Raw genomic sequence first — 12,231 nt, 5'->3', positions numbered from 1 at the left:
TCTTTGCTGCTTCACGAGTTTCCCAAATGCCATGTTCACAGAGTCCGTGGGGAGGCTCTGGCCCCGGAGTCGCCCTCTTCCTGTTCTGGGGCAATCAACTCGTTTCTATTTTTTTTCCTATTAAAAAAACAATAGGGCAGCTTCTTGAATATGTATACTTTTCATTTCTATGGATTGTTTTCTGGGAAAATTCCTCAAATGGGATTGTTTGGGTCAAAGGGCTTGACCTTTAAATGTGGGTTGATGGTTTCACTGACACCACCTTTGTGACTGGGCTCGTCTCTGCCCAGGGCTTCCCGGAGTTAAGCCGTCCAGGCCGTATTTAGTGCGTCGCCTTTAGAAACTTGGCGTATGGACTGTCCGTGCTGCTGTGGACTCACGGGTGCCTGTGGTTTTATTTTCCCAAAGTGCTAGACCCACGAGTCAGAGAGGCAGACAATGCAGGCGGGTGGCAGCAGCCAGAGAACCATCCGGAAACGGGGCCAGTGTTCATCAGTCTGCCCACTTCTGGCACCCAGCAGGCTGTTTGCTCATGGCCAAATGTCGTCCCCGTCTGGCCTGCTGAGACAGAATCCGAGCAGATTAGAGAGGTCCTGGCCCGCCGGCGTCCGTGGTGAGTGGCGAGTGCGAGCAAGCGCGAGCAGAGGAAGGAGCTAGGCTGCGTGGGGCCGGTGAGGACATGAGGGTGCCTGTGCTCTCCTTCTGGAAACAAGAAGAAGAGGCTCGTGCAGCTCCAGGCCCGACGTGGCCGGCTGCAGAGGCATTGTTTTGGAGAGATCTTTTCTTTGTTCAAGTTAATAAGAACTGGCGAGAAGGGTGAATTTAGCCGGATGGTCTGGAGCTGGGTTTCTTTCTGAGACGAGGCTGTGTGCACATGGCGGGGGCGCCATCTCCCTGGCCCCGGCCTTCTGCCCTTTGAGACGGGCGTGAGTCTTTTTCAGTCGCTGGCCTGGCCTGGGAGAGGTGAGGCTGTTCAACCCGCCTTCACCTCTGCGTGGGAGCCATGAGGGAGGGCTGTTCTGGGGGACAGCGTCCAGCACACTGTTGGTCCATCCACCCTCGTGAAGGGGAATCTCTGGTGGCGGCTGCAAGGGCAGCTGGTGGTGTTTCTCCACTGTGTAGACCTGAACGCGAGCTCTCAGGCACTGTGTGCAGATGTGGCAGGGTGGTGGTGACACGGCACAGAGGGACCACTCGCTCAGCATTTCCTGGGGCCCAAACTCTGCGAGGCGCCCTTGCTCCGGCACCGGGAATCTTTGCAGCAGCTCTGCGTTTCCTGGAGGAGGAGGCTGAGGTTCAGTGAGCAAAATCGGAGATGCATCTTGGGCTTGTGTTTTTAAACAATTGCGTGGGATTTAAGAAAATGAGACTGGAGAGCTCAGACCCGTAGGTTCCTTCAATCAAATGAATGGTGCCCTTTGAACCATCTCAGAGGCACAGGCACCACCCACGGCTTCTTGTTTTAGAGCTACCGTTTGAGTCTTACTCTGTGCTGGCCACTTTGCTGAGTACTTGTGCCCGTCAATCATCTTTCTGGAAGATTCCACAGCGTCCTTCTCTCTGTGGAGTGGACCGTGTCCTGGAGACTTGGAGCTTGTTCCTAGAAGCAAATACCACAAAGGACTTTGCAGTGTCAGGGTGCCTTCCCCCCCTCCCCTCATGATTCCCTCTCCCCGACGAGGAAACGGAATCTCAGGAGGCTGAGAGACAGCCCAAGGTCACAGAGTCAGCAGGGCAGAGCCAGAAGAGCCCACTGCTTTTCCGGAACCCTCTATTCTGTCACCTGGCCAGGTTTTCAAAAATCCTTTGAATTGCGGAGAGAAAGGACTTCTGGTGTCCTGCCCGTGTGTCTGGCTGCCAGTGGCAGCGTGGGGCTCTGGGGCACGGTGTGTGGCCTGGTCCCCACAGACCTGGAGGTCACACTCAGTGGTCACGGTCAGGGAGCGTGGTCCCAAAGCCTCATCAGGAGCTGTTTGCTGTTCTGTCTAATCTGTCGGGGAGCCCGGGCTCAGGAGAAGCTTCTCTGCTAGTGCATGAAACGTTATGCGGGCGACTGCATCACCCTGAGGGATAACAGTCGGAGGGTGGTGGTAATTTCCTGTCTGGCAGCTTCCTCAGACTGAGAAGAAGCAGAAGGGAAATCTTGCTTTGAAACCCGTCAGTGTTGAGTGCTGCAGAGAAGTGGGGCTTGGAAGGGAGTGACCCCCCGAGCTGTTCTCTGCACGAGAGCAAGGGTAGGGTTTCGTGAACTTGACCACGCTCAGCACCGAGCTGTTTCGAGGAACTATCTCTCCTCTGAGGGTCTCGGGCGCAATCTCGCTGTGTGTCAAACACAGACATTCCTCCCGCTGATGCCCCGTCTGTGCCTGGGGGGGATGGGATCCTTGAGGCCTGGAGGCGCTGAGAATTCTCCCCAGGTTGGGCTGATCGAGTTTTACGTCGGGAAGGTCTTCTGAACCTGAGTCTTCTTCCTGTTTCTCCCTCCTTGCCGTCCTGTCTCCATCTTGACTCAGAGCCTGTTGTGCACGTGTGAGTTAGGTGACCTGGAAGGCGGTCAGCTGTCGGCTGGGGAGGCAGATGCTCTTGGAGAAAGGGACAGGTTCTGAATCCAGACGTGAGTGCGTTGAATCCTGGTGCCGTCTCTTCAAGCCCCGTGCCTTGCTTGGCACAGACGTCCTGACCCGTCTCAGCCCCGGGGCCTCCTCTGTAAAGGGGGAGATTACAGACCATCCTCTCTGTTTCCTGTGTTGGTCCCACCTCCTAGGCCCAGCCCAGGTGCAGCCCTCCCCACGGCCCTTCCTCCAGGCCCGCTCCGGGCTAGGTGGCTGACTCCCTGCCTCATGTTCCCATTTGGTGTTTTCCAAGGTGGCCTCATCTGGTCATTTGCAGCCCCGCCCAGCCCTGGGTGTGAATGGCTTGTCCCCACAGTGGTCTATCGACCCTGTGCTCCTGGTTGCTGCCTGGCAGACGGTTGCCTCCTTTGCTTCTCCGAGGGCCCCTGCCCGGGGCTGCCGTGGGCCCTGGAAGCTTCTCCACAGTACCCAAGCTGTAGTGGCTTTCACTAACTGAGGGTTGTTTTGTCAAACGTCTTTTTCCTGGTTAATTGTTAAACTGCATCGCAAGTAAAATGATCATGTTTCTGATTCATTTACACTGAAGTCATGAAAATATTATTGTTTGAAGGGCATTGGATTACTAAGAGCCCTAGGGTCCTTTCTAGCTCTGACATCTCTGATTATTTATTTTATTTTTGTGCCCCCCCAGCCCACCCCCAACAGCCTTTGCTGGCAGCAGATGCCTGCTGGCTGTGATTTGGCTGATCGCCCTGCCTCCCTGTGATTCAGATGGACTTGAAACGCACAGAGAAGGCTTTATGTGAGACCTCTTCGGCGGTCATTAGCAGAGCACAAGCCTCAAGCATCCTTGTGGGCCGAGTGTACCAGACCCTTTCATTTCAGGGAGAAGTCGTGTGGGGCGGGGAGGTGTCCGCCTTTCTGTGGCATCTAGCAGTTCGAGGGCTGGGACCACGGCCCTGCTGCCTGACACTTGCAGCCACCAGGGGTCTGACTTCAGTGCCAGCAGGGTCCACAGTGCCTGCCCGGTGCCCAGGCCGCCTCTGCCCCCGGAGCGCCTTGTCCTGCCGAGAACACGGCTTGCACACTCAGCTCTTTGAGGCCCTTCCAGCAGCTCTGTGGTGGGGATGGTGCATAGGGCTGGGTGCCTTTGGGAGGTGATTCATCCTCTCTGAGCCTCAGTTTCCTCATCTGTAAAATGGGTCACTGTCACTTCTCATCGTGTGGCTGTGCCAGGGCCAGGGGCAGGGAGGGTACTTGGGGACTGAGCCCTCTAGGTCAGGCTTTGTGCCTTCAGCCCCCCCTCTCCCAGCCACCCCCAGATCACTGGGGAGGGGGTGAGGACCATCTAGTGAATGTGTGATGCCCTCAGCAGATGTCTTCGCCCTCCCTCTGCCCACCCCAGGCCCTGTCCTGGGTACGCCGGCTCCTTGTGAATATAGTAATTCCAGAGGCTCATTCTGTCCACGCTTGCTCCCATCCCGTCCTTGCAGAAGGAGAGCAGTGGGCGGCGGGCCGGCCTGGGAACAGCTGCGGGCCCCGGCGCTCACTCTTGCTTCCTTGGCAGGTCCACAACGTGGCGTTTGCCTTCGAGCTGATGCTGGATGGAGGGCTCAGGAAACCCAAGGCTCGCCCTGAAGGTAATGCCCTGCCCAGGTGCCCTCGGGAAGAGTCAGGGGCACGGAAGGGAAGTAAGACAGGTCTTAGAAGTGGCTGGAAGGCCGACGTGTCTCTCTCGATTAGGCCTCGACTGTGCAGCTTGCAGGCCGGGCTCTGCCGACTCCAGCTCCCCGTGCCCCAGCTCCCTGTGCCCCCCGCCCCTGTGCTCCTGGTTTCGGGGACCAGGAAGACCATGCTGGCAGAGCCGCGATGCCAGTTCTTTAGTAACCAGTTGACTTGGAGGACGTGGCCTCTGCCCGCGGCCTCAGGATTAAGTTCCTCTCCAGGTGCCAGCGCTCGGGCAGGAGATGCTGTTTCGTGCCTCGAAAGGATAGTAAAGGCTTCTTGCAATTTAATGACTGTCGGGCTGATGTCCCTGATGCCCAGTGAAGGGCGATGCTCGCGAGCAGGGACGCGGCACGTTCGTGCCCCTATGGGTCTGAGCGACAGTGAGGAGGCCAGGGAGCGAGGGCGAGGGGCCACTTCGCCGTCCCTACGTGGCTCCCGTGTTAGACGATCTGCCTTAGGATCTCTAGCCCGGATGAGCACCAGGGTCCCCGGAGGGCTTCTTAAAGCACAGACTCTGCTTCAGTGGCTGTGGGATGGGACGACAATTCCTGTTTCTGACAAGTTTCCTGGTGATGCTGATGCTTCTGGTCCAGGGACCCCTCTTTGAGAATCACCGCCCTACAGCGACAGCATGAATTCCGGGCGGGATGTCTCTATTACCCTCCACACACATAACCTGGGAGGCTCAGTGGCCACCGTTTTAGGCCCATCCAGGGGCAGGAATTCCATCCTGTAACTCGTGAACCTCAGTCCCTCCCCACATGCCCTGGGTGCCCCTCTGTGCTCCCCAAACCCCCGCCTGCCATCTGGCTCTGGCACTGAGCTCCGTGACCTTCGAGTTACCTGCCCAGCTGTCTCCCAGCGGAGGGCCCTCCTGCAGGGCAGGTGTCAGGGGACCTCCACTAGAGTCTCTCCCAGGCCCATCCTCCAGGGAACGGAGGTGATTGCCAGAGCTGGGAGTCTGGGGACCAGGGGCAGGACTGGCTCAGCCCCTGCAGACCTGCCCATCCGCAGAGGGTACGAGGTCTGTTTGCCGCCTCCAGCTCGGTGGCTCTGACCTCCGCCTGCCACTGCTGCGTTGGCCTGCCTGGGAGCTGGGGCCCACACCTCAGGCCGGGGAGCCCCTGGGAGCCCCTGAGAGCCCTGGGTGTGTGTGCGAGCCCACCAACTTGATTTTGCCTCTGATGGTGAGCTGGTGGGCCAGCCATTTCTCCTCTGTGAGCCTTGGTCTCCTCCATTGCAAAATAGGGAGGCAGAAGAGAGGTTTGTGCCAGCTCTCTGCTTCCTGCCCGCCCGACAAGCTGAGGAACCTGGGGCGGTTATAAAGACAGCTGCTGATTCATGGCGGCCGCTCAGCCCACCTTCCTCCCTAAGAGATGCCAGTTCTTGCTCTGTGATTAATTACCTGAAGAGGGAAAGTGAGGTGATCATCCTGTGGCCGCCTTTGAACCCCAGGGAGTCAGAGCTCAAAGGGCCTTTAGCATTAGCTGGTCCAACAGGCCCATTTTACGGATGAAGAGACTGAGGCGCAGAGCAGGGAACTCACTTGTCTGTGGTCACAGGGCAAGTGAGGAGAAAACCTGGGGTCCTGACTCCCAGGAGGACAGGTCCCCTTCCCACCAAAGAAGGCAGCCTGGACTTAGGGGGCCCTGAGGGAGCTGTCGGGTCCCGTGAATGTCCTGCTGTGGGCCGCGCCGAGTAGCTGGTACCCGACCTTGAGGGGGCAGCACGGAGCAGCAGCTCTCACCCTGCCTTGCCCAGGAGGCCCGGCCGGGCTGTGGGTCATCAGTCCTGCACAGGTTGGCTCGTGGGTGTTTGGCCCCCAGTAAATGTCCCTGACTGTCGTAGACCCCACACCACGCAGACAGTGTCGGTCCCCGGACTTGTCCCGATGCAAATCCCAGACGGGATGAAGGAGCAGCCTTGTCCTGGCCATCCCAGGTGCTCCTCCCGTGGGTGGTGGCCTGGGGGTGGCGCTGCCAGAGCGTGCTGGGTGTGTGGCCATCATTCTTTAAACCGAACCACCCTGCTGTGGACACGGCAGACGTCGCCCCTGTCTCCCGAGGGTCGGCACCAGGGCGCGGGCTGCCCTCATCCCGCCAACAGCGTCTCTGTTTCCTTCTGCAGATGTGGTGAACCTGGACCTCAAATCTACTCTGCGGGTGCTTTACAACCTGTTCACCAAGTACAAGAACCTGGAGTGACGGCGGGGAGCGCGGAGACAGCGGCCGGCGGCCCTGTGTGCTGCCCTGGCCGGAGGCGCCCTCACTTCCCCTCCGAGCACGTGGTTACCCCCCCACCGCCCCCAGCCCCCCTCCCTCTACAGTGGGCGGGATCCTTCGAAATGCAGGGTTCAAACACCATTGCTTCACCTGGGGGTCTGCAGGGTGCTGAGTCCGTCGTCCGCCTTGATCAGAAGATGAAAAAGAAAAGCCAGACTCCAACTCCTCAGCCCATGGGAGGGGTGCCCTGCGTGCCGTGTGATGGAGCAATTAGCGATCACAGGCGATCAGAAACGCTGTCAGCTCTGCTGTTCTGGGGGAATCTCCTGGGCGGGGCTCTCCTCCAAGCGAGGCGTTTTTAGTAAAAAGCATTTTGCAGTTTTAAAAACTTCCCTCTGAAGTCCCAGAAGCTTTTGATGTGACCAGAGTGTCCACCCCTCGTTCCTTTTATTTCTTGGCAGCTCAGTTTTTTTTTTTTCATTTGGGTTTTGCACAAACATCTGTGACCTGGATGACCTGGCTGACCTGGCCGAAGGAAGGAAGGATTTACTGAGGGCATTTCTTTATTTCTTGCTCCGGCTGAGTGGGCTGGGTCGGGGGCCGGCTCCGAAATGCTGCTTGAGACAGTCGGGCCAGAACTTTCCATCCCAGAGGCCCTGTTTGGGAATGGATGCATTTTTAGAAGTTAATAACGGGGGTGTATTAGTCTGCTAGGGCTGCTATGACAAAGTGCCACAGCCTTGGGGGCTTAAACAGAAATTTGTGTTCTCACAGTCCTGGAGGCTGGAGGTCCAAGATCAAGGTGTGGGCAGGGTTATTTCCCCTGCGGCCTCTCTCCTTGGCTTGTAGGTGGCCGTCATCTCCCTGTGTCGTCACGTGGTCATTCCTCTGTACCCATGTCCAAATGTCCTCTTCTTATAAGAACGCCAGTCATATTGGGTTAGGGCCACCCCAATGACCTCATTTTAACTTGATTACCTCTTTAAAGACTGTCTCCAGATACAGTCACATTCTGAGGTCCTGGGGGTTAGAACTTCAATTTATGAATTTCAGGGGGGCACAATCCAGCCCATAACGGGGGATATGAAGTGTTCCTCTCACTCCTCCTGGAGTGCTAGCTTTCTGGAGCCCTGTTGGCGTCTCTCCTTGGGGAGCCCTGTAAAAGGAAATGCTGATTCTTCATGTACGTGCTGCTCACCCCCCACTCACTGTGGCTCAGGAGGGAAATGGGGATCCATCGGCTGGGTCTCTGGCGGGTCCTGCACTGTGTTACAACCCCCCGCCTCCTGGGCTGGGGTTTATGACACGCCAACCCCCTCGGGAGCCCCCTGCAAGTCAGCCTCCTTCCTCCTCCTCAGCATTCACCACGGTAGCAAGAAGAGCCTTTCTCATCTCTTTGATTTCCGCCTTCCTGCCGTAGATCAGAGCTGTTGAGTGCATCGTTGATATTAAATTGAATACCAATGTTTAAGATTTAGAAAACAGTTTAATATTCTGTCTCAGCTCCGGCTGCTCCCAGCCTGGGGATGGGTTCAGAATAGCCGTTCTGAAGGAGGTGGTTTCCCAGCAGGGGAAAGAAATAATTAAAACGGCATTACAGTGTCTCCTGTGGGATGCAGTGACATTACAGAACCACGTTGACAAAACAGCTGGGGCTGGAACGTTCTGTGCCGCCTTCATTACACGCACAGAATCACAGCCACTGGAGCCAGCAGGGGCCCGTCCACTTGCCTCGCTCACAGGTGGGCTTGGCGAGAGCGATGTGGCTCCTTGGGGGCCACGGGGGGACAAAGGACGTGAGGTCGGGATTTGGAAAGAGCACAGCCTGGGGGTTTTCAGCGCGGGCGGGCAGCCGCCGCAGTTCCCTGCCAACAAGGGGAGGAAGTGGTTATGGGGAGAGGGGTGGCTCAGCTTCCTCAGGCAGCGAGCCCACTTCAAGCCCCTGTGTTTCCAGCAGGAGAGTTAAAGAAATAATAAGATACATGGAAACTGTACTTGGGCACTTCTGCCTCCCCCTCAGGCTGTATGCATCTCATCCCCCCCCCCCACCCCGCCCTGTCCAGTTTGAATCAGAATTTGAAGCATGGCCTGGACGGATCCATCGATGGGCCATTTCCAAGGCAGAAGTCAAGATGAGCTCTGCTGTGGGCGATGATTCCTCCTCTTGTGATAAACCCATCGTCCCCACTGTCTTGGGGACAATGATTCTCTGGACATGAGTCTCAGGGTCTGGGATGTCTCCTCTGTAGGGTGCCGCATGCTGGGGTATCTTCTTGGGGCCACTTGGGCAGCAGAGACAACTTTCCTTTGACACTCACTGGGGGCTCCTTGGAATGTAAGCACTTTCCTGTTAGTCCTTAATTGAGGAAAGTTCTGGAACCCTCTTCCCTCGACTGACCCACATTTTCAGTGAGTTGTCCTTCCCTGAAGAAGGACCCTCATCTATAGGAACTAAATGAAAGCAGGATCATTTGCGCCCATGCAGCCCCGGCCCCGGCGCACGAAAGCCTCGGGGTCTGCGAGGCCTGCGTGAACGCCTGGGCGAGGGCGAGAGATGTTGACTTCCTTGTGTGCTTCTCCGTGTGGCGTGTCGTTGAAGCCCCCTGCCCCCCACTGGCCTTGGGGAACCTGCTTGCAGCCCTGGTTCCTCTTTAACAACCACAGGGTGTTATGCAAGCACTGAGCCCAGAGCCCCGTGTATCCTGTTGTCCTAATTGGATGTGACAAAGAGCTGTGTTGTTTTAAAGCAACTGAATCCTTCTTCCACCCGCTTCGTGTGCCAGTATTATATTGTCTTTTTAATCGTTTTAAGCAGTGTTTACTTTGGATTTATGGCTATTGAATAAAAGCCACTAAAACCCTGGCCGTGTTGTTGCCCCAGCCGCCGGGCTGACGGCGGGAAGGTGACACTGTTCCCGTGTGCTGTGGGCTAGCACGCTGTGCTGCAGACCGGACGTCGCCTAAGCTGGGGACTCGAGTTAGGAAGATACCGTGTGGTGTGAACAGTGTGCTGTTATTTATTGCAATAAAGAACTCGTGAGCATTCAGCTGTCTGCGGCCTCTGTTTGGCTGCTGTTTCTTCTGTCGTGCGTTTGGCGGTCATTGGTTGTGCCAGCCCAGCGCTCAGTGCTGGGGCCACATGACTCGAGCACAGCCTGCTCCCCAGGAGCTGCCAGTCGGACGAGGAGGCGGCGAAGGAGCCAGCTCTCGGGCCTGTGTGGGAATGGGGCCCCGGATGGGCTGAGGCTGAGGGTTTCGTAGGCAGGAGCCACAGCTGAGGGCGAGGAATAAAGACCAGAGCAGGACGAGTCAGCCCACTCGCCTGATTCCAGACCAGAACGGGGAGACGCCAGCGGGCCAGCAGCACGAGCTGGTGCTGCCACAGCCAGATGGTCCCCTCCTTACACTTTGGGGCCAAGGGACCCCTAGGTGGCCCTCGATGGTGGCCAAATCTCCACGCTCCGTGCTGGCCCTGCTGTAGACCTTCCTTGCAGAAGTCATGGGATGCTTCAGGTGTATCGAACTTTTCTCTATGAAATGTTGAGATTGTGATTATTAAAATATGGCTGGCCTGGAGAGCAAGGCAACAATGCTATAAAAAAAAATACCAAAAATTACAAACTTGCTGGAAAAAACCTGCGCTTTGGAGAAATGCGTGGGTTCAAATCGGCCTCTGTTCTCGTGTGACTGCTGGTGAGTTAATGAACCCACACTTTCCAGTGACCCCTCACCACATTCATCCCTCCCTTAAAATCAGCCGTCCTCGACAGGGGTGGTTCTGCCCCCCCGCCCCCCCACATTGGGCACTGTCGGGAGATGGTTTGGGTTGTCCCACGGGGGAGGGGGTGCTGCTGGCACGGAGATGGGGAGTCCTGGGTGGCTGCTAAGATCCCACGGTACACAGGACAGGATCCCCTCCCTGAACCAAGAATCCCCCGGCCGCAAACGTCCACTGTGCTGAGGTCGAGAAGCGCTGCTGTAATCGCCAGTTCTTGACCAGCCTGTCTCAGCCTGCGGTTTCGTTGGGCGAGATTGTCCGTTAATATTGATGAGAAGAAAGCATCGTCCCCTGTGACGTCCGTTCTTTCAGGCCAGCCGTGGTGCCTAAGCTCCCAGGGTCTTCTGGTTGGTCCTGTTCAGGGGATGTTCAGTGAGGGTCTGGTTCGTCCAAGTGGCTGGTGGCACAGCCCGGTCACTGCCCTTGAGCCGTGGAGAGAGAGAAGCACGTAGATAATTCCCAGGGAGAACTAGAATGAAGGACGGGTCCAGGGTGTGGCGGAGAGGTTAAAGCTGTCTGGGGAGGGACCAGGGCCTTCTGGAGAAGGAATGAGAACGAGTGCTTCAGGTGGACACGGAGGGCGAGGCCGGCCCTGCGCGCTCCAATCCTGGGACTTTATAAAATTTGCTTTGTCTCCATTCTTCCTGTTGAAATCCCCCCATGTGAGCGACTGTCCCCCCCCCCCCCGTGTGAGCGGCATGCCCTCAGGAAAGCCCCCAGATTCAGCCATCCCTCCCCTGCGCCTCTGCTGGGCGCGGGGCATCTCTGCTTCAGTCAGTGTGCCTTCCTCGCGGCCGGTCTCTGGGGAGCTGTGATATTACATGGCCACTTGCCCTCAGCAGAATTGGCAGAATCTGAGAATTTCTGAGGTCATTCCGTTTCAGCCTTTCCCAGGGAGGAGCCAGCTGGGCGCTCACAGGGGGTCACGGCCACTGCAGGGGCGGGGACTCGCTGCTCCTTCAGCAAGGACAGCGTCTTGCAGTTGGGAATCTCAGATTTTGTTGGGTTTCATTTTAAGTGGAAATCTACTCTTTGGGGTATGATTTGATTCAATAAATCGTTATTATCCTCACCAGCTACAGGGTTAGGCTTTGCCCTGGGGTGGGGGTGTGGGGACTCCCCTGAGCCCAACGCAGTAGGAACTTGGACATTCGTTTAGTAAATACTTGCTGAGGGCCTACTGTGTGCCAGGCTAGGTCCAGGGCTGCAGCCAGGAGCAAGGCAGACACAGCGCTGCCTCGGGAACTGGAGAGTGGAGGGGCAGAGAGAGAACACGGTAAGGTAGACGAGAGAAATGCAGACGGCAAGTTCTGGAGAGAAAATAAGACCATGATGTGCTAGTGAACTGGAGGCGTGTGGGGAGACTGGAGGGATTTGAGCTGAGAGCCACGGTTCACACAGCCCTCTGCCCCCTCGGACTTAGGAGGGCCCGGGGCTCACTCCAGCAATGGGCTGTGAGCAGTGGTGACAGCATCACAAAAGTAGGACATGTAAGTCACGTCGCCACATTTAAGTCCCCGTCTCCTTTGTCCACATGTGGCGTGCTCTTCCAAACACCTCCACAGGGTTCTGATGTCCGACCAGACGTATCTGGAATGTAGCTCTAGAATTTTCCCACATCAGTTGTTAAGCGTCCTGACAAGGTGGGCCGGAAACATTGTGCCAGACACCGGGAAGAAGTGTGCAAAGAATGGTGGGGACGCGTGAAAGGGACACAGGAACTTTCTTAAAGGGCGTGCGTATCGTGGACAGCTGGAGCGTGACAAGAAGAGCACGTCGAGTTCAAAGTATCCGTGTGTTTGTAGTGATTCTACACAAGGATGGAGTTGAGGACCTCTTTTTTCTTTTAACATTTTATATTTATATAATTTCAGACTTGGAGAAAAGTTGCAAGAATAGCACAGAGTTCCTATATTTACCCAGATTCCAT

General features: G+C 56.6%; 1 protein-coding gene across 2 annotated transcripts in view; it reads left to right on the top strand.

The window, feature by feature from the left end:
- The window catches only part of PARVB (parvin beta), a 107,396-nt gene extending 97,830 nt beyond the window's left edge, over positions 1-9,566 (top strand). For both annotated transcript variants that reach the window (XM_058568173.1, XM_058568174.1), the window contains exons 12-13: positions 4,141-4,213; positions 6,429-9,566. In XM_058568173.1, coding sequence (XP_058424156.1) covers positions 4,141-4,213; positions 6,429-6,505 — 150 coding nt within the window. In that variant the 3' untranslated portion in view covers positions 6,506-9,566. The remainder of the gene's footprint in view (positions 1-4,140; positions 4,214-6,428) is intronic.
- Positions 9,567-12,231: the final 2,665 nt, after the last annotated feature.

This window comes from Diceros bicornis, chromosome 25, assembly GCF_020826845.1.
Source record: "Diceros bicornis minor isolate mBicDic1 chromosome 25, mDicBic1.mat.cur, whole genome shotgun sequence".
Classification (NCBI taxonomy): Eukaryota; Metazoa; Chordata; class Mammalia; order Perissodactyla; family Rhinocerotidae; genus Diceros; species Diceros bicornis.
Note: the sequence above shows the minus strand (reverse complement) of the source record. Positions and strands in the feature narration are given on the sequence as shown.